The sequence below is a fragment of the Rhinolophus sinicus genome, chromosome 17 (assembly GCF_057876585.1).
Source record: "Rhinolophus sinicus isolate RSI-liver-muscle chromosome 17, RSI-T2T, whole genome shotgun sequence".
NCBI lineage: Eukaryota > Metazoa > Chordata > Mammalia > Chiroptera > Rhinolophidae > Rhinolophus > Rhinolophus sinicus.
The window spans coordinates 39,094,748-39,114,896 of NC_142517.1; the positions used below are offsets into that span (position 1 = coordinate 39,094,748).

At 34.7% G+C, this 20,149-nt stretch overlaps 1 protein-coding gene across 8 annotated transcripts in view; it reads left to right on the forward strand.

Annotated features, from left to right (window-relative positions):
• The first annotated feature begins 733 nt into the window (after positions 1–733).
• Positions 734–20,149, forward strand: part of ECT2 (epithelial cell transforming 2) — a 55,378-nt gene continuing 35,962 nt past the window's right edge. For 2 of the 8 annotated variants that reach the window (XM_019734954.3, XM_074327991.2), the window contains exons 1-13: positions 743–877; positions 4,021–4,166; positions 4,845–4,924; positions 5,025–5,117; positions 7,126–7,308; positions 8,544–8,633; positions 9,372–9,479; positions 10,463–10,536; positions 11,256–11,386; positions 11,536–11,651; positions 11,751–11,813; positions 13,137–13,359; positions 17,204–17,340. In XM_019734954.3, coding sequence (XP_019590513.2) covers positions 4,037–4,166; positions 4,845–4,924; positions 5,025–5,117; positions 7,126–7,308; positions 8,544–8,633; positions 9,372–9,479; positions 10,463–10,536; positions 11,256–11,386; positions 11,536–11,651; positions 11,751–11,813; positions 13,137–13,359; positions 17,204–17,340 — 1,428 coding nt within the window. In that variant the 5' untranslated portion in view covers positions 743–877; positions 4,021–4,036. Of the gene's footprint in view, positions 878–4,020; positions 4,167–4,844; positions 4,925–5,024; positions 5,118–7,125; positions 7,309–8,543; positions 8,634–9,371; positions 9,480–10,462; positions 10,537–11,255; positions 11,387–11,535; positions 11,652–11,750; positions 11,814–13,136; positions 13,360–17,203; positions 17,341–20,149 lie in introns of all 8 variants that reach the window. The other 6 variants (XM_074328002.2, XM_074328007.2, XM_074328004.2 and 3 more) reach the window with 6 other exon arrangements.

The following is a 20,149-nucleotide window of genomic DNA, read 5'->3' on the forward strand; positions in this document are numbered from 1 at the left end:
ATATATATATATATATATATATATATATATATATATATATACATACACACACACACACACACATACCTATATGTATATATACGTATGTATATATGTATATATATATATTTTTAAAAGTTCGAGAAATACTAAGAATTTGTTTTACTCATTCATGAAGTTCCCTAGACTATAGTGCTTTCCGTACATTAGGATTTAAATAAGCGGGCTGCTGATTTCAAGTCCATCTGGACAGCCCCCGCGTTCTCCTGTCCTTGGCCCTGCTTTGCCAACACCTTTAACTCTGTTCCTAAACAGAGTTTAACTTTAACTCTGTTCCTAAAGCAGAAAGCATACAGGCAGAAAAATTTTACAGTTTACAGCAACGAGTGGGGGGAAATTCACCTAAGGAGGAACAGATTACGTTGAAAGGATTTGGTGGCGCTTAAAAAAAAACAGCTGGGGGGGAGGGCAAGCCACTCAAACCTCCCCTAGGAAAAGGGATGTTTACGGAGTAAACAAAGCGGTAGCCACTGACACCACTACTCCTACAGGTGAAACGGAGGCTCCACCACCGCCACCCTCAGGTTACATCCGGGCGCTTCTCCACAAACTCCTGACGTTCCGACGTCCGAGCCGTTGGGTTTATTTGAAACACACGCACAACCAATCGGTTGGCGCCTGCGGGCGAAAGCAGCGACTAATCACCGCCCCCTGGAGACTCCAGCCTATGGGAAGGAGGTTGACATCACGCGCCAATCGGCATGGCTTTTAGAGAGACAGGCTCCCTTTTTGAATTGGCTGTGGCTGCCGCCGGCGAGGAATGGTGGTAACTGTGAGAGAAATCGGTGTTTGAAGAAGTGGCAGTTCCAGGGCGTGTTTTGAGAGTGGTGAGGACTCCGTGAGTATGGATTGGGGAGGTGGGAGTGGGCCGGCGTCCCGGGAGCGGTGGGTTCCTTTGCTCCTGTCCGACAGCCCCGCCCCGGTGACCGCGAATTCCGGGGCTCCCCGTCCCCAGCTTTCCGGCTCCGGGAACTCCCCCACCGCACTCCCAACCACTGGGCGGTGTCGCCAAGTGGGAGCCCGCAGTCCACCAGGTTGCTGCGCGTCTTCACTGCTCACCTGTTTTGGTATTTTTTTCCCCGAATAGTCTGTGGGTGAAGGGAGGGAGATGGGAAGGGGGTCGTGGCGAGCCGCACTGGCCTCTGCGGCTCTGAGGGCCGGCAGCTGCACCCTTTGTGGGCTTATCTCAGAGTGGTCAGTGGTTTCACTCCAGGATTCATCTTGGCGTCTTCTCAGTTTTTACACAAAACGCCTGGTGATTCCGCCCCCCCGCCCCCGCTCCATCCTCTTCCGTGCAGATACGGATGGCTTAGTGGTTAAAAGCGCAGCCTCTGGAACCAGCCGGGATTTGAATCCCGGTTTTACCACTAACCGTGTGACTTGGGGGAAGGTACTTAAGATCTCCGTCCTAGGTCTCTTTATCAGATGGAGATAATAATAGTACCTACCTTTTAGGATTGTTGCAGAGATTAAATACAAGCAAAAGGTTTAGGACGATGTCTGCCGCATATTAAGGGTTAAATAAATGTTAGTTTTGATCACAATGTTATATAATGTTAAAAATGTTATTGTCAGTAACACCACCAGCATATCCAGTATTGCATTTAGCTCCTCCACCCTGAAAGATGATTCCCTAAAAATACAAGTAAAAGGAAACAAAAAGTGAATATTAGTATAAATGACAAATTTTATCTTTGTGATGAAAAGAGGCATGTGTTATAGTTAGTATGTTTAGTCAGATGCTCCTTGCGTATATTATTGGATGAGAAATAAGCTGTATAGGTTTATGAACACTGATCCTATTGTGTTTATTTTAAAAGCTTACAGATCCATGAATAGGAAAGAATTAGTGTATTTCAGTTTGTATCCAGACTGTTACATATCATGTCATCCATATATTATGGACCACTTTTTTCCTCTAAATTTTAAAGCTGTTTTGGCAATAAATTGATCATATACAATATCACCAGAGACAATTTTAATTTTTAATCACGTGTTTTGATGCTCTTTAAGAAGAGGCATAGGAGAAAAATGTAAACTTACGGTGTTTTTGACCAAAATCTCCCTCCATTCCTTAAAGCAGGTTAGTTCATCTCTTGACTTTTTTTAAAACATCTTTTAAGGGGACTTTGAATGAAAGCCTTTTTCAGAGCCTTTTCTTGTTCACTGGAAGCAATTAAGTGTTAGCGACTTAAGAAACGAAAACATAAGGATTGCATAGCATTTATCATGGATTCTAAATACTCTTATTAACAACTATTGGAGCTTTCCTTTGGACAGCCATAGAATAATTGACATGGATGTTTGGTAAGAACATAAGGTACGTCCACATCGTGACTATTATATGAGAAATAATAATTGTCACACATATAGGACATCATCTCTTTAGTTTTCATCACAGCTGGGTTTGAGTTCTATTGTCTTTTTCACTGTTGTGGAAACTGAAGCTTAACCTATTAAGTGCAGACTGAGACAGTAAGCTGAGTTGCCTGACTTTGAAGTGTGCACCTAATAATTGTGCTTAGGTCTGTTGTTACTACTAGTGTGCACATCTTCACACTACTTAGTGTCCCCGTCCAGAAATGATGCTAATGATACTTTACTGTTTCTCCACAGCATACACTTTACTTAAACTTACTTTGCTAAGAATCTGGTAGAAGATATTTGTATATTTTATTAATCTGAAAAAGTAGGAAAGGGTAAATTAGATCAGAAATGTACCTCCAGATAATAGTCTGGAAACTTACAACAAGATAATAAAGACCCCAGATTAAATTGATGAAAATCTGTTCAACTTTTTCTTTTTCCCCTGCTTGCCAAACTTTTCAACTCTTAAACCCTGGAAATCTACAAAACCCCAACATACTGGCACTAACCCGTGCATAATTGTCTTGTTAATTCTTTTAGAGGGTGAGACATTTGTAAAGTAATATGAAAATAGAGATAAGGGAGCAGTCCAATTATGTTAGGTTGGTGCAAAAGTAATTGCGGTTTTTGCAATTCAACCTTTTAAACTGCAATTACTTTTGCACCAACCTAATACATGAGCAGTTCAGAGAAATCCACAGAGGGTGAGTCAAGAGTGGTGGTGTGGTAGTTGAAAGATGTGATAGGTGGATAATTAAATGCAGGTAGGTGTGGAGTAAATTGTGATTGATCTGTGTTTGAAAAATGCTAAGAAATATATTGGGGCTGGAGCAATACAGCACATGTGGACTGGGGGAATTATGGGACATGAGGCTGAATAACCTATTCCGCTAGGCTAGGACCAAACTGCATATTGGATGGTGAATTTGGACTCTCTCATGTAGGGAAGATTGCTTCTGGAAGTTCTAAGCAGGGAAGTGATATGGTCACATTGTTTTTAGGAGCATACCCCTGAACACCATAGGGAAAGTGACCTCTGAAGAAACGTGATCAAGTTGTTTGAAGCTGTTCTATTTGACCAGGTGTCCACTGTGGCATTAGAGAGAAAAGAGCCAGATCCCACAGATATTTGAGGTGGGATTGATAGGAATTTGGAGGAGATCGAATAGGATTGATAGGAATTTGGAGGAGGTAGTAGAGGAAAGAGTAAGGATGGATCCAGTTTTTGACTGATTATTTGGGGGGTGATAGTGGTACATAAATGAATATAGAAGATAAGTAGGTTGGTTGAGGGCAGAGGTATAGGGAAGGAGGGAAGTGGAATAATATTTATGAGTACCTTTTGAGTGTTCATTATGTCAAGTAATGTTACAAATTTTGATACATTGTTATTTTTACTATATTCCTATGAGTCAGGTATTAGTATCTTTATTTTATAGAAGAGGAAACAGGCTCAGAGAAGTTGACCGACTTTCTTTGGTTCAGTATTAAAAAAAAATGGGTAATGATGCTTTTTATAAATTCTAGTATAAAAGTAGAGCCTCTAATATTTGGTTTTGCTCAATGTTCATGTTAATTTCATGTGTTTTAATTCAAATTTTGTTTTTTTTTCAGCCAGTTTAGGTGAACAATGGCTGACAACAGTGAAATAACATCCACTACTGGGAGGACAAGCTTGGCAGACTCTTCTATTTTTGATTCTAAATTTATGGAAACATCTAAGGAAAACTTATGTATTGGACCTACTTCATTTGTTGAAGGTAAATCTGCTTAAAACACCAAATAACTATTTTGATCCTAAACTTACTGACTAGCGACTTTCTTATGATTTGACTGTAATACTGTTAAGCTGGAGTACAGGTATTCAGTAAATATTTGTTGTTAGCTAGACTATTCAGTTATGATTGGTTAGAGGAAGAGATACTTCTTTCCTCTTACCCCTCTACATACTGATCTTTACTAAAGTTGCATGCACTATTGAAGAGGATGACGCTGCCGGGTAATGAATGCTTTCTTTAGTTAAGGGAGTACTGATGTTTGTATACGCTGTTACAATATGTTTTCTCTTCCTCTAAAATATGTGGCTACATTTTAAAAAATAAACTGGGATTTAATCAATTTTACAGAACGTTATGATTTTACAGGTGGAAAACATACCAGATTATAGCCTAAAAAGGGTTTAGGAACTACCGAATTTTTTTTTTTTTTAATTTATTGGGGTGACAATTGTTAGTAAAATTACATAGATTTCAGGTATATAATTCTGTATTACATCATCTATAAATCCCATTGTGTGTTCACCACCCAGAGTCAGTTCTCCTTCCATCACCATATGTTTGATCCCCCTTACCCTCATCTCGCACCCCCCACCCCCCAGGAACTACTGATTTTGATGTTAATTCCTGATAAACATATTGAAACCTTTTTAATTTTAATAGAAGAAATGCCTCAGAAAGAAACAAGAGTGATATTGGTTCAAGAAGCTGGAAAACAAGAAGAACTTATAAAAGCCTTAAAGGTATTAAGTTTTAGTTTTTTTAAAAGGCTATTTTTCTTCCATCAGTGTGTAAATAATTTTATAGTTTTCTTAATCTCATACTTAAGTCTCTTTTCCACAGACTATTAAAATAATGGATGTCCCTGTTATAAAGATAAAAGAAAGTTGTCCTGGAAAATCGGATGAAAAGTTAATAAAAAGTGTTGTTAATATGGTAGGTCAAGTATTTCATTGCATGTGGCATGCTGCACTTCTCTTGATTGTGTTCTTATTCCACCTATGGTGACTGGACCGAAATTAGGCACAAAGTGTATGTTGGATATAGATGAATAGAAGCTAGATGAATAGAAACAATTTATTTTTAAAATGTGGGTGTTTCTGAAACCCCAAATTATAGCATATATTGCAAAAAATGAAATCCTTTAAAGTAATTTGGCTATGTTAAATTTAAATGACATATCATGTATTTCCAAAAATCCGATATTTTTCTTAAAACTCACTTTCTTCTTTTTTCTCATTAACTTTAGATTTATTCTAAATTCTTGCTTTATTTCCAAAACTGTAAATCATAATAATTGACAGTCATCAGGGAATTTGCCTTTGCACATGAAATGTGTCTAATTCTCTATACCAGCTGTCATAGTTTGTGAGGGCTGCCATAACAAAATCCCATAGTCAGTGGCTAAAACAACAGAAATGTGTTTTCTCACAGTTCCTGGGGCTAGAAGTCCAAGATCAAGGTATCGGAAGGTGGGATTTCCCTTGAGGCCTTTCTCCTTGGCTTGCAGGTGCCTGCTGCTTTCTTGCTATGCCTTTACATGACCTTTCTTAAGTGCATACATGTTCCTGGTATCTCTTTTGTGTGTCTAAATTTTCTCTTCTATAAGGTTAGATGTTATTGGATTAGAGCCGAACCATGTGACTTCATTTAACCTTAATTACCTCCTGAAAGGCTCTATCTCCAAATACAGTCACATTCTAAGGTAGAGGGGATTAGGGCTTCAACATAAATTTTGGGGGTACGTAATTCAGCCTGTCACATTAACCTAGCAAATAAAACCCAAATAATTTATTGACCCATTCAGAATTTTCTTTTTTTTTCCTGTTTTATGTGGACCACCCTTTTACTTAATTTTTTTCAATTACAGTTGATAGTATTATTTGATGTTAGTTTCCGGTGTGTTATACATTTATATAACATACAGAGTGATCACCCCATTAGTCTAGTACCCACCTGGCACTATAAGTAGGTATTACAATATTATTGACTATATTCCCTATGCTGTACTGCTTTGTACCTGCCAGTTTGTACTTCTTAATTCGTTTGCCCTTTTCACCCAGCCCTTCAACTCCCCTTCCCTCTGGCAGCCATCAGTTTGTTCTCTGTATCTGTGAATTGGTTTCTGTTTTGCTTGTTTTTTTCTGTTCTTTAGAGTCCACATAAAAGTGAGATCTTACGGTATTTGACTTTTTCTGTCTGACTTATTTCACTTAACATAATACCCTCTAGGTCCATCCATGTTGTTTAGAGTTTTCTTTTAAATGGTTCTCTTTTTTCCTCACAGGAGTTATATAGGTACTTAAATATCTTCATTCTTTTTCATAGATGTACAGTATAAAGTGGTAAATAATAACTTGCCTTTCTATATCCTGTTTTCCATGCTGCAACTGCCTACATATTTCATATCTTTTTCTTATTTCTCTTATGTATGCTGTAATAATTAAGTTTATCTACAGCCTTTTTGTAGATATTAAGTACTGCATAGTATTTTTTCTATTTTCATGAAGACAATTTGTGTAAGAACTATGTGGTATCATTTTCTTGGTCAGAATAAAAAGCTCTAATAGTGGGTATCTTTCAGATTCATCCTACTATTAAAATGTGTGTACTTAAATTCATTTTTATTTTATATACATACTAGCTGATTTATAATGACTACTGAATCAGAAATGTGTGCCTTTCTAATATTAATCCTCAAAATTTAAGATCCTAATGTAGATGGAGATATTTATACATAAAAATACAAATAAGCAAGTAAAGAAATATGGCTGTTCACTACTATTAAGTATAATGCTCATTATTGTATGATTTAAAACTAAAGTTTTCTATAAATATAAAAATGTTGATGTTGAATTGATTTTTAGGTCTTATTGAGATAGTTACATGAATTAATTTTTTAATATGTAAATTTTATTTCTACTAACTACATGAAAAAAACAAGGAAATTAAAGTGCCCTTTGTGAAGATGGAATCACTGGAAGAATTTGAAAGTTTATATACTCCAGAATTTGAAAATGTATTCATAGTCATGGACTTCCAGGATCCTGTCTTGAATGAGTTATACAAGACTGATTGTAGAGTCATTGGACCACCAGTTGTATTAAGCTGTGCACAAAAAAGAGAGGTGAGAATATACATTTATTAGGACTTTACAAGGTTAAGTTTTTATTAATGAATTTTGTAAATGTTCATACGCAGAAAAATCCCATTAGTTGTTGAGAGTATGAAATGTTTAGAATAGGAATTGTAGTGCCCATGCTAATATAGTCCTATATTCTTTCTGTTATAGTTTTCAGTATTGAAAAATCTAAGACTTTTGAAAGTTAAATAATAAAAACTGTGTGTGTGTGTGTGTGTGTGTGTGTGTGTTGAGAGAGAGCAAGAGAGAGAATGTCTTAATATCTGTAGTGTCTTCAGAAAAAATAATTTGCTTAAATTTGGGTTCCATAAATGCATATACCTACATAAACTTCTATTTTCCTCCACATAGAACAGATTTCACATTTCCATTTTAATCCGTTACTGCATAATTTAAAATAAGGGAAATTCAGCTTTGTGTACTTAAATAGCATTTCAATATAAGAATTGTAGTAGTCCCTATTCTTTGGTTTTATTGTTATGTTTTGCTATTCTTTAGCTTGCCTTATTAACTTAAAATTGCTTAGGTCATTGTGCTGCTTTTGTTACAGATACTAGTAATAAGCACATGATAATCCTTAATTTTGTTTTGATTCAGAAATGTTGCTTTTAAAAATCAAATAAAAATTTTAAAGACCAAAATTATGAAAGAAACTTCTTGCTTAATAGTGGTAATTAAATAGCTATAAGCTATATTTTAAAAAATCATTCTTTCTTTCTGATATATATGTGTATATATATGAAACCATTGTTTAGATTATTTACTGATTACCTCCATTTTCTTAGCTCAAAAATTGGTTCAAATATCTATTATATGCCTTGTATTTATTACAAAATTTCCGACTTACTCTAAATTTAATTGGAAGCATTTACAATAGTGTATGGAGTCTAAAATGTTTCCTATAGATAGATAATGCTTCATATGTATCAAAGTACATTTGAAACTAAAGGTTTGAATATAAATATTTATGTTTAACTTGGCAGTCATAAAGCATGTTAAGATTATATGTGTCAAATATAATTCGGAATCATGGGAAATTTTTTTATTGTGAAACTTGCAATCTGTTTTGATATTTTTTTGTTGCATATTTAAAAATGCAAGTAAATCTTTGGATTGCGAAAGTTGATTGGCAAGAGGAGAAATATATTTAGCTTGAGAAAGATGTATTCTATTCTCTACTATAAAGAAAGCTCACAGATTTTAATTGTTGTATTCTTCAGCCTTTGCCATTTTCATGTCGTCCACTCTATTGTACAAGCATGGTGAATCTAGTACTGTGCTTTACTGGATTCAGGAAGAAAGAAGAACTAGTAAGTATTTTAAAACATTCTCGCCAAAGGATATTTTTTCCAGCAAAATAAATTTAAATTGGCATTCTTTTTTGGTAGTTGTATCATGGTCTTTTAAAATTTTGAAGGAGAAATTACTGTGACTCTACCAGGTTTTAAATTTTGCGATGAAACATTCTGAAGAGCCTTGTAAAGAAATATTTTGTTTAGATTGGCTGGCATGTGAATTTACAGAAAAACTTAATTGTCTGATCTGTTTAAATTGTCTTTTCATTAAGTATCATATCAGTTACATTATTTGAAGTTTTTGTTTACACATTGCAATTTTTTGTTATACAAATACAGTTTTATTAAAGTATTCTCGTTGTCCTAGAGAATCTATAGAAACTTATTTCTTTGATTCATAAAATTTCTTATGTTGGAACTAATGGACTATTACTCTAATTTTGTGGGAAGAATCTTGATGTGATGTAACCTGGTGTTTAAAAATACTAATATGTTTAGGCTGTGTGAAAGCCAGTTTAATTAACTTAATTTTATGTGGTAATCGTTACTAGCTTATCACTGTATAATTTTGTATGTACCAATAAAGTAAAATGAATCTTTAATTTTTTTGACATAAAATTTATATCTTTATAGAAATCCCTGTATGTACCTTATAAATAGAGTATTAAATAAATGCTGAATGAATTACAAACATTGTTTAAAATTTTGTTTAAATTCATCATAAATTCAGTGTTGCTTAATTTTTCTTTTGAGGTCAGATTGGTGACATTGGTCCATCACATGGGTGGAGTTGTTCGAAAATACTTTAATTCAAAAGTTACACATTTGGTGGCAAATTGTACACAAGGAGAAAAATTTAGGGTATGTAAACTTGGGTATTTTTGTGTATTTCAATATAGTAGCACTTGGGAATGGATTTAATAACACTCTTCTGTTTCACAATTTATTGAAGATCACAAATTTAATTTTTGTACATTTAGTAAACATTTTAAATCAGGAGCGTGGTCTCATGTTTTAAGGAGGCAATGGAACGTAAGTTAGGTCTTACATGATGAGTAGGATTGGTAGTAGATAAGGAGGTACTAGGTAATGATGAGGAGGTTAGTAATAGATAACATTTCAGGCAGATGAATAATATTAGCAAAGGTTACTATGAGCATTGGTCAGTGAGGATCCGGAAGTGATGATAGCAGATACTTAACTCCCGTCTAAGTAGTAGTTCTTATAAAACAGTTCTAAGATTTAACTGGTGAAATTATAAAAGAACAGGATAATGTACTTTTATTAAGATTAAAATCTTAGTTTAACATTGTACTTAAATATATATCTTAGGAGGAGTTTATCATTTTGTTCCCACTCTCCATCAGTGTGTTTATGTAGCAAATGGTAATTTGCATGTAATATTGAATTCCTGGGAGGTATACTTTCTAATTCATATTGAAGTTTTTAGTTAATCAGATGTTTTCTTCTGTAGTGCTGTCTTGGGGGTCAGTTCTTCCAAGGCAGTAAACATAAAGAAAGGAGAAATAGAACTATGATAAAGATGAACTTAACCTCAGAAATATATTTATTTAAAATAGAATAAGGAAAGGGTTTGGAATGTGTTTTAAAGTTATTTTAAACACATCATGGAATGTGTTTTAAAGTTATTTTAAACTAAGTTCTGTGATTGAAAAGACAGATTTATTTTTTATTTTTTGGTAATTTTTCATTATATTTTGTTATAAAGCAGATGAACAATGATCTAAAACTGTGCCAAGAAGTAGGTATATAATTGCTTAGAACTTCCACAAATGTAGTTATTTAAAGTAAAAGTTAATCGTAGTTAATATTTGTATTTATAGATTGCTGTGAGCCTGGGTACTCCAATTATGAAGCCAGAATGGATTTATAAAGCTTGGGAAAGGCGAAATGAACTGTAAGTGTTTAGAAATTCAGTAGTTCATTATGTGAGTTAAACATATTATGTTATAAAGTTAAACTCATGTGCCCCAAACCCTAACTTCATAGATAGTATAGAAAAAATGAGTTCAGTCTTTGGGTAGCTTAGGAAATAAAGACTAGGAAGAGCAGAGTTATAAAAAAAATGATCAAAAATTGAAAATTGAAAGATATCTGTGGTATCCTTGGATTTTACCTTGTGAAATAATTTTGATGATAATAAACCTTCTGAAATTATTAGGTAATAGCTTAGTGCATCTGGATGTTTGGATTGTATTATATTTTGTCTTATTTTATGTTTGGTTGCATTTTAAGTGGTGTTTGCAATTCATAATCTTCTTAAGCTTTCCAACTTCATAATTCCTTGCTATTGTGCTTCTTCATTACTTAAGGTGTCATGAAGCTATAGAACCCCTGGAATATATATATACAATTTCATGTACAGAGCAGGGATTTGAATCTTGTAAACATTACTACCTGTGATAAAATTTTGTTAGAAGTTACTTCAGGATGACTGAGGGCACATCAGTTTTATTTTTGAACTGAAGCTTTTGTGAGCATTTCAGGGCCAGATGTAAAATATTTTCAATAAGTGGATTATGTTAAAAACTTGAGAATTCCTTTAGATTTATAAATTATACCTAATTTATTGAATTGTCATTAAACTGGTTTTAGAAAAATACATTTTGTTTTTAGGGATTTCTGTGCATCAGTTGATGACTTTAGAAATGAATTTAAAGTTCCTCCTTTTCAAGATTGCATTTTAAGTTTCCTGGGATTTTCAGATGAAGAGAAAACCAATATGGAAGAAATGACTGAAATGCAAGGTAGAATTTAGCATAATTTATAAGTTACATATATTTAATTCTGCATTTCTGCCCTGTCACTTCCTGGTGAATATGCTTCTTTAAAAATTTTGGTTTGGAGATAAGTAGTTTGCCTTATTCATGCTTGTCTTGTATACATTCCTCTCTAGGAGGTAGCTATTTACCTGTTGGAGATGAAAGATGCACTCACCTTATAGTTGAAGAGAATACAGTAAAAGAACTTCCGTTTGAACCTTCAAAGAAACTTTATGTTGTCAAGCAAGAGGCAAGTAATTCTAGAATAAGATTGGTTTTCTAAAAATACTGCTAATAGCTTTTCTGGTAACGTGAATTCTTAATTAGAATGTTCTTTTCTCTCACATAGTGGTTCTGGGGAAGCATTCAAATGGATGCCCGAGCTGGAGAAACTATGTATTTGTATGAAAAGGTATGCTTTTTTTTTTGTACCTTAGTCATTTGTTCTGTGAATTTGGTTATATAAAGATGACACTTTTCTATTAAAAAGGAGTATGGTACAGTTAGCATGTAGATCATCTTTTTTTACATCATGTTTTGGAGTTTGAGAATAACTAAACAATTGGATATTGAGCAGTCTATTATAGATTTAAGTGAAACAATTCAGTATAATGGATATTGTTTTAATCTCACATGTCATTCTGTGCTAATACTTGGTGATACCGTTATGAACAATAACATCCCTGTCTTAGAAACTTAGAACTTTAAACGAAGGATAAATATGCAGACAGTTACAGTGCAGCATGACATATATTGTAATTGAGTAATATGTTCTGACTAACCTCACTCTAAGAGACTTAGGCCGGATTGAAAAGAGCACATGAATATTTAGCCAGTTTACTAGGCTAATCTAGTAAGGACGTTCGACTTAGACAGCAGGTGGAAGAGGGTATAAAAGCTTGAAATTACATTAAAATAGCAGGTTGTTTAGTATGGCTTTAGAAAAGTGTGGGAAAGAAAGAAGGCCAACAGATAAAGCTTACTAGGTGGGCAGAATCAAGAAGTTTGAATTTTATCCTATAAGAATTGAGAGCCACTGAGTATTAAGGGGAGAGATGTCATTACAAAAATGACTGTAGCCGTAGAATATAGGCAAGGAAAATCGAGCCTTTGTGCTGGATCTTGGTGAAGAGTGGTATTATTTACCCAAATGTGGCATAAAGCTATAAATGCAGGCTTTAACGGAAGATTTACTTCAGTTTGGGATTTAATCATTTGGAATAGAATATTGAAGATGAGGTACGGATTTATTGTGTTTCTATAAAATTCAAACAGGTACTGTATTCTCTTCAGACTCTTCTGGTTCTTAATGTAAAGGTTAAAAAATATGCTTTAGATTTTGAGAGAGAGCTCTTAAAATCAAGTGTTATTTATAAATACTGGAGAACACTATATCTAGCACTGTGTTAAACGGTAGGGATACAGTGAACAAAATGTGAATGGTTCCTACCTTTCTGGAGTTTATGGCCTAATGGGGGAATAGACAGTAAACACGCTTACAGGTGAATATGTAATGGTGATGGTGCCATGAAGAAAAAGAATGAGGTGCTAAGGGTTAGACAATTACAGTGGTCTCTCGACTATTATGTTTTATGAAGCTTCTGAATTACCTGGCAGAATATATAGTTGTAAAATTGTTGTGCAAAATCCAGAGTTTGTCAGACTCATAAACATTTTTCTTTTGTTCCTGTCTCACCATGGAAGGAAAACTGAGCTTTTGTGCTTTTGATTGCAGGCTAATACACCTGAGCTCAAGAAATCAGTGTCACTGCTTTCTCTGAGTACTCCAAACAGCAATCGCAAAAGACGTCGTTTAAAAGAGACACTTGCTCAGCTTTCAAGAGAGACAGACCTGTCACCTTTTCCTCCCCGTAAGCGCCCATCAGCTGAACATTCCCTTTCTATAGGGTCTCTCCTAGATATCTCCAATACACCAGAGTCTAGCGTTAACTATGGAGGTAATTCACATTTTTAAAAATTGATCTTTAAAATTTAGTGGAATGGAATGATTATTAGAATATATAGATAAATCTGTACTGTAGTGAATATGAAAGGCTGTACTTTTACTTTTGTTCTAGCTGAGGAGTAAAGGCACATGCAAATGCTTCCATTTAATAATTGCTTTCTATAGACTAAGTGCTTTTGATATTTTGTATATTTATAAGATAGATTTTATTTCTCTTATTTTACAGATGATTAGACTGAGGTTAAAGAAGTAACTTGTTTAGGGTCACACAGCTAGTTAGAAGGTGATGGAGCCCTTCAAAGAGGAAATTCTTAGCACTAGCTAAACAAAATCACAGATGTCACATGAATTGTGGAGAAAATAGGTACAATGAAGTCAGAGGAGGGTGAGTTCACTTTGTTCTCAACTGATACAGGAAGACTTCTACAATGAACTCTTACTCTGTTGATCATCAATTTTTCCCTCTATTTTTTTGTTGTTTAGTCTGCACTCAAATATGTTGTGTTTTCTAGATTTAAGAAATAATCAAAACCTTCCCTTGACCTCATAATACTCCACTTGTTATCCCATTTCTCTCTTCCCTTTCTCATGAGTATTTTTCAAAGAATTACCTTGATTCATCATCTCATTTCCTTTTCATTGTCTTATCAACCCATTCCAATTGAACTTCAGTCCTACTACATGAAATTGTTCTCGCTGGGGAGAATGACAGTTTTGATGCAATCAACAGCATTCAACACGTGAACAGCTGCATTCCTGGACACATATTTTTTCTTAGCTTTTGTACATTACTCATTTCTCATTCTCCTTTGCCTCACTTCTCTCTCCAACTCTAAATGCTAAATGTTATTTCTGAATTGTTTCTTCTCTGTTTTGTTCTCCCTAAATTACCTCATTTAATTCTGTGGCTTTAACATTTATATGCTGATGACTCCAAAATTTGTCATCTTTGCCATCTAACTGACTACTTGATGCCTCCTTTTCCACATCTTAACATAATCAAATCAGAACTCTTGATTCACTCTACCACTCTCAACACTATTCCTCTGCCATTTTTCCTTTATCAGCTTTTTTTATTTTTTTATTTTTTGTACAAAGAATCTCTTAGAAAATTGCACGGGTCTCCTAAATGGTCTCTCTCTATCCATTTTTGCTTTTCTATACATAGCACTCATAGTTATCTCCAAAACTATATGTTAGATCATGCCACTCTGCTGCGTAGTCATTCAGGCTTTGTGTTACCATAGCTTTCAAGTTCCTATGTAATCCTTCCTCACCTACTCTCACCTCAGGTGGTATCATGCTTTCCAGTAATACTCTGTAAGCTTCAGTCACACTATCTTTATTATTCTTTGAATATTTCTACTACATCCCAAGCTCAGGAACATTATACTTGCTCTCTGCTCTGTCGGCGTTAAAGAAATCCTGTTGGGTTCTCTGTACAGCTAAGTCCCTGTTCTACCATTCCTTCCACTAACCCATTACCTGATTGTTGTCTTCAGTGGTAGTTACCACTGTTAGAAATTGTATTTTTTGCTTCTTTATTTGTGTCACCAAAAATGTAATGTTTAAAAGAACCTTTTTTATCTTATTCTTTGCTTTATTCCCAGTGCTTAGTACAGAATAAGCATTCACTAAATATTCATGGAACGAGTTGAAGGTCATTTTTTTTGGTAGGCCCAGAAAACTGAGGTGGATTTGAGATATAAGAGGAGCAAGAATACAGTATACAAATTGAGTTTTTAGGGAATAGTGAATCGGTCAGTTTTCTTGGAATATGGAGGAGTCATATTTAATTAGGTTGATTGGGGCCTAATATTAGAGGACTTGGAAATCAGAGTGGCATGTCTGAACTTTATATTGTTGTCAACAAAGAATTTTAGAAAGTCTTGAGCAGCAGAGTCATTTAGTAGGTAATTTGTAGTGGATTATTCTGAAGAATGATTAGAAGGGAAGTAGTTTATAGATAGCCAGGCCATGATGTAATCTATGGTGGCTTGGGCAGTGAGATGATAAGGCCCTAGACCAGGGTTAGTGATGATTAGAAAGAAAAGTAAGAAGCACTGGGGAAATATTGATAGCATGGAGTGATAGGTGGGGACTAAGAAGAGATGATCTCAAAGTATTAACAGAAGAAATGTTACATTGGCAAAAATAGGAAGTTTATATTTTGGAGTAAGATAGTGCAGTTTTAGAGAAAACCCAGGTTAAATTGAGGTAATACTGTCCAGTAGGCATTTGGAAAAGTTGAACCAGGTGCTTGCACAGGAGATTATGATTAGCTACATAGATCTGAGAATTTACTGGTTTTGTAGTTATGGACGCAATGGGAATTGGATGGGAAGAGCTGATCAGAAAGGACTGAAGCTTGAATATATAATTTACAGGACAGAAGGGGAAGATGAACCATGAAAAAAAAGCCCAGACATGTCAACTATACTAATATATTAGATACGCTTTATAATAGAATCTCCAGTTTGTGGATTACTGTCTAGACACAATAATTAAATAAGGTCAGTGTATGTCAGTTTCCCCCATCCCCAAAGTACTTTTAATGGAGAGGCTCCTCAGTCTGGTGAGAATAGCCTGAAATAACATGGCAAGTGGGAAGTTCTTTGACATCTTTTATCTTTAAAAAGCTTTCAAAACTCCATAGTACACATGATTGTTTTAAAAAGGCTTAAAATTATTTTTCATTGAGTAAAATTGATATACTGGGACTATTGTCTCTTTTAATGTGATTCTATTACATGTTATGCATTCCTTTTCCTATTGAAAAATTTGCTATTAGGAGATTCTGTATACAGTGTTGAAATATTCTAACCATATTGATTGTAAAAAAATTTCATTTCTTAGAATTTTCCTTGAAATACACATAAAATATCCTAACGCATCCTCCCTGCACTTTGGGTTGGACTGGATGTTTTATATTATGTTAAGATACTTTGAACTAATAAAGAATTTGCAGTTGATATTGGGTTTTTTTGAGGGAAGTTTTCCTCTTATATATATGAAAAGCTTTCCATTGTTGTAATTGTATAATCATAACCTTTTCCATCTTTTTAACTGAAATATTTCTATATGTTGCTTTCCATTTTATTTAAGCTTTTTATTTTGAAATAATTTCAGATTGCAAAGAAACTGCAAAAATAGTACAAAGATTCCTGTACACTCTACTCAGATTTCCCAAATGGAAATATTCTGCCATGTTTGCTTTAACATTCATTCATTCATATTCTCTCTTTTTCTACACACATGTATTTTTCATATCTGCAGTGTTTTGAGAGTAAATTGCAGATACAATGTACCTTTACCTCTAAATACATAAATTTGTGTTTCCCAAAATATAGGGACATTCCTTGTATAGCTACAGTATAAGTATTGTAATTAGGAAAATAACATTAATACTAGAATCTACTCTACAGACCTTCAGGTTTGACCAATTGTTCCACAAATGTCCTAATGTCCTTTTAGCGAGATAAAAAGTTTTTTTTCTGTTTTAGGATCCAAACCAGGAACACAGGTTAAATTGTTTCACTCTAGTCTCTTCTAATCTGGAACAGTTCCTCAATCTTTGTTTCCAATGACTTTGACATTTTTGAAGACTACAGGACATTTATTTAGTCAAATTTAGTCAATTTGGAGTCATGGGTATTATTGACAATTATTTTTTTTTCTGGCCTCATCTTAGAGGAAATTTCACTTCAATAAAAATCTATATGGTGGTATATTTATAAGAGTAGGTATATTTCCTTTTTTTTTCTGTTAAATCAGTGCAGTGTTTGGTACTTATATCTGGCCTCCATTTTAAATCATTCCTCCTTTTTACCTTTTAGAAACACCAAAGTCTTGTACTAAGTCTTCTAAAAATTCCACTCCGGTTCCTTCAAAGCAGTCAGCCAGGTGGCAAGTTGCAAAAGAGCTCTATCAGACTGAAAGTAATTATGTAAATATATTGGCCACAATCATTCAGGTAAGAGTGGTTGCAAAATGATTTCTGTTCCACTATTTCAGAGTGAAAAATCTAAAAGGTGTTATTTCTTACAAGAAAATTACATAAGCATAGAATTTGAGCACAGATATTAAAAATGAAAATGTCTGACAAAAACTGTTGTTAGGAAAATGCCATAACTGTAACAGGAACTTTTATTCCTGCAGAAATAGTACCATTTTTTAGAGTGACTTTAAAGAGAGAAGGATCCTCAATAGATGATCATAGATGGGACCGAGTTTAATTCAGAACTTTGCAGGTTCCTTGTCAAGATACTGCATTTATATTATCTATATTTGGAAGTGATAGATAACTTTTTCTGGAAGTGTGTGTTCTAGAGTCATTGCTTTATCTAGTACTGTACATATGTGAAAAAAGCAATAGCAATGAAGTATAACAATATGGATGTCAGTAATTTTTTTGGATCTATCTAATTTCTACTGACTTTCATAAAATAATTTAAAAATGTTTTTAATTACATTTAATGTACAATATTATATTAGTTTCAGGTGTACGACATAGTGATTAGACATTTATAATAACTTACGAAGTGGTCACCCCAATAAATCTAGTATCCATCTGACACCATACGTAATTATTGCAATATTATTGACTATATTCCTTAATATTATACTTTACATCTCCGTGACTATTTTGTAACTACCAATTTGTACTTCTTAATTTTTCCCCTTTTCACCCACACTCATAAACCACTTCCCATTTGGCAACCATCAAAGTGTCCTCTCTATCTGTGAGTTTGTTTCTGTTTTGTTTGTTCATTCATTTTTTAGATTTCTTTAGATTCCACATATAAATGAGATCATATGGCATTTGTCTGTTTCTGTCTCAACTTATTCCACTCAGCACAATACACTGGGTCCATCCATGTTGTTGGAGATGGCAAGATTTCATTTTTTATTTTTTATGGCTGAGTAATATTCCATTATTTATATGTGCCACCTCTTCTTTATCCATTCATCCATTGATGGACACCCAGGTTGCCTCCATATTGTAAGTAATGCTGTAATGAACATAGGGATGCGCATGTCCCTGTGAAGTAGTGTTTTAAGTTTCTTAGGATAAATACCAAGAAGTGGGATATCTGGGTCCCTATTTGTCTCTTGTTAAGCCTTTGTTTTAAAGTCTATTTTGTCTGGTGTAAGTATTGCTACTCCAGTTTTTTTTGTTGTTTTCATTTTCATGAAATATCTTTTTACAGCCCTTAACTTTCAGCCTGTGTGTCTTTCAATCTGAAGTGAGTCTCTTGTTGGCAGCATACATATGGGTCTTGTTTTCCTATGCATTCAGCCACCCTTTGTCTTGATTGCAACATTTAATTCATTTACATTTAAAGTAATTGTTGATAGATATGTAGTTATTGCCATTTTATTCATATTTTTTTATCTTTTTCTTTTATTGTTCTCAAAGAAGTCCCTTTAACATTTCTTGATATACTTTTTGGTTTGGTGGTGATGAACTCCTTTAGCTTTTTCTTGTCTGGGAAACTTTATCTGTCCTTAGATTCTAAATGATGTCCTTGTTGGGTAGAGTTCTCTTGGTTGTAGGTCCTTGCTTTTCATCACTTTGAATATTTTGTGCCAATCCCTTCTGGCCTGCAAAATTTCTGTTGAGAAGTCAGCTGACAGTCTTATGGGAGCTCCTTTGTAAGTAACCAACTGCTTTTCTCTTGCTGCTTTTAAGATTTTCTCTTTGTCTTTAACCTGTGGCACTTTAATTATAATGTGTCTTGGTGTGGGCCTCTTTGGATTCATCTGTTTGGGACTCTGCTTCCTGAGATCGTGTGTCTATTTCTTTTGCCAAGTTAGGGAAATTTTCCGTCATCATTTCTTCAAATAGGTTTCAATTCCTTGCCTTCTCTCTTCTCCTTCTGTTACCCCAATGATGGGAATGTTGGTATGCTTGTTGTTATTCCAGAGGCCCTTTAAACTGTCCTCATTTTTTTGGATTCTTTTTTTCTTCTTGCTGTTCTAATTGGGTGTTTTCTGCTACTTTATCTTCCAATTCACGGATTTGATCCTCTGCTTTATCTAATCTGTTGATTACCTCTAATCTATTATTTATTTCAGTTATTGTGTTCTTCTTTTCTGATGGGTTTTTTTTTTTATGTTTTCTATCTCCATTTTTATGTTTCCTATCTCTATTGAAGTTGTCACTAAGATTGAGCATTCTAATAACTAATATTTTGAATTCTGCATCTGGTAGATTGGTTTTATCCATTTTGTTTAGTTCTCCTTTCTGGAGTTGTGTTCTGTTCATTCATTTGGGACATGTTTTTCTCCCCATTTGGGGTGCCTCCTTGTGTTTGTTTGTGTATTAGGTAGAGCTGCTTTGTCTCCTGGTCTTAATAGTTTGGCCTTATGTAGTAGGTGTCCTGTGGGACCAGTGGCTCCCTGGTCACATGAGCTGAGTGCTCCAGGTATGACCCTTGTGTGGGTTATGAGTGCCCTCCTGTTGTAGTTGAGCCTTGGTTGCTGTTTTCTAGTCAGTGGGAGGGATTGACCCTCAGCTGATTGGTTGTGAGGACTGGTTGTCACTAGAGTGGAGGAACTGTTGTCCAGGGCTCACCCCATGGAGCAAGATTTGCTGTAGCGGGGCTCTGATGCCTCCCCAGTTTGCCCTATGGGTGTATCTTATGTGGAGGTGGTTGAGTGGTGCTCTGGTGTGGTCTGGAGTGGTGCTCAGGTGTGTTGGTTCTGGGGCCTTTTGGGAGGGGCTGTTTTATAGGCCAAGGTCAGCTGCTGCCTGTGCCCTCCCCAGGGCCACTTGGAAT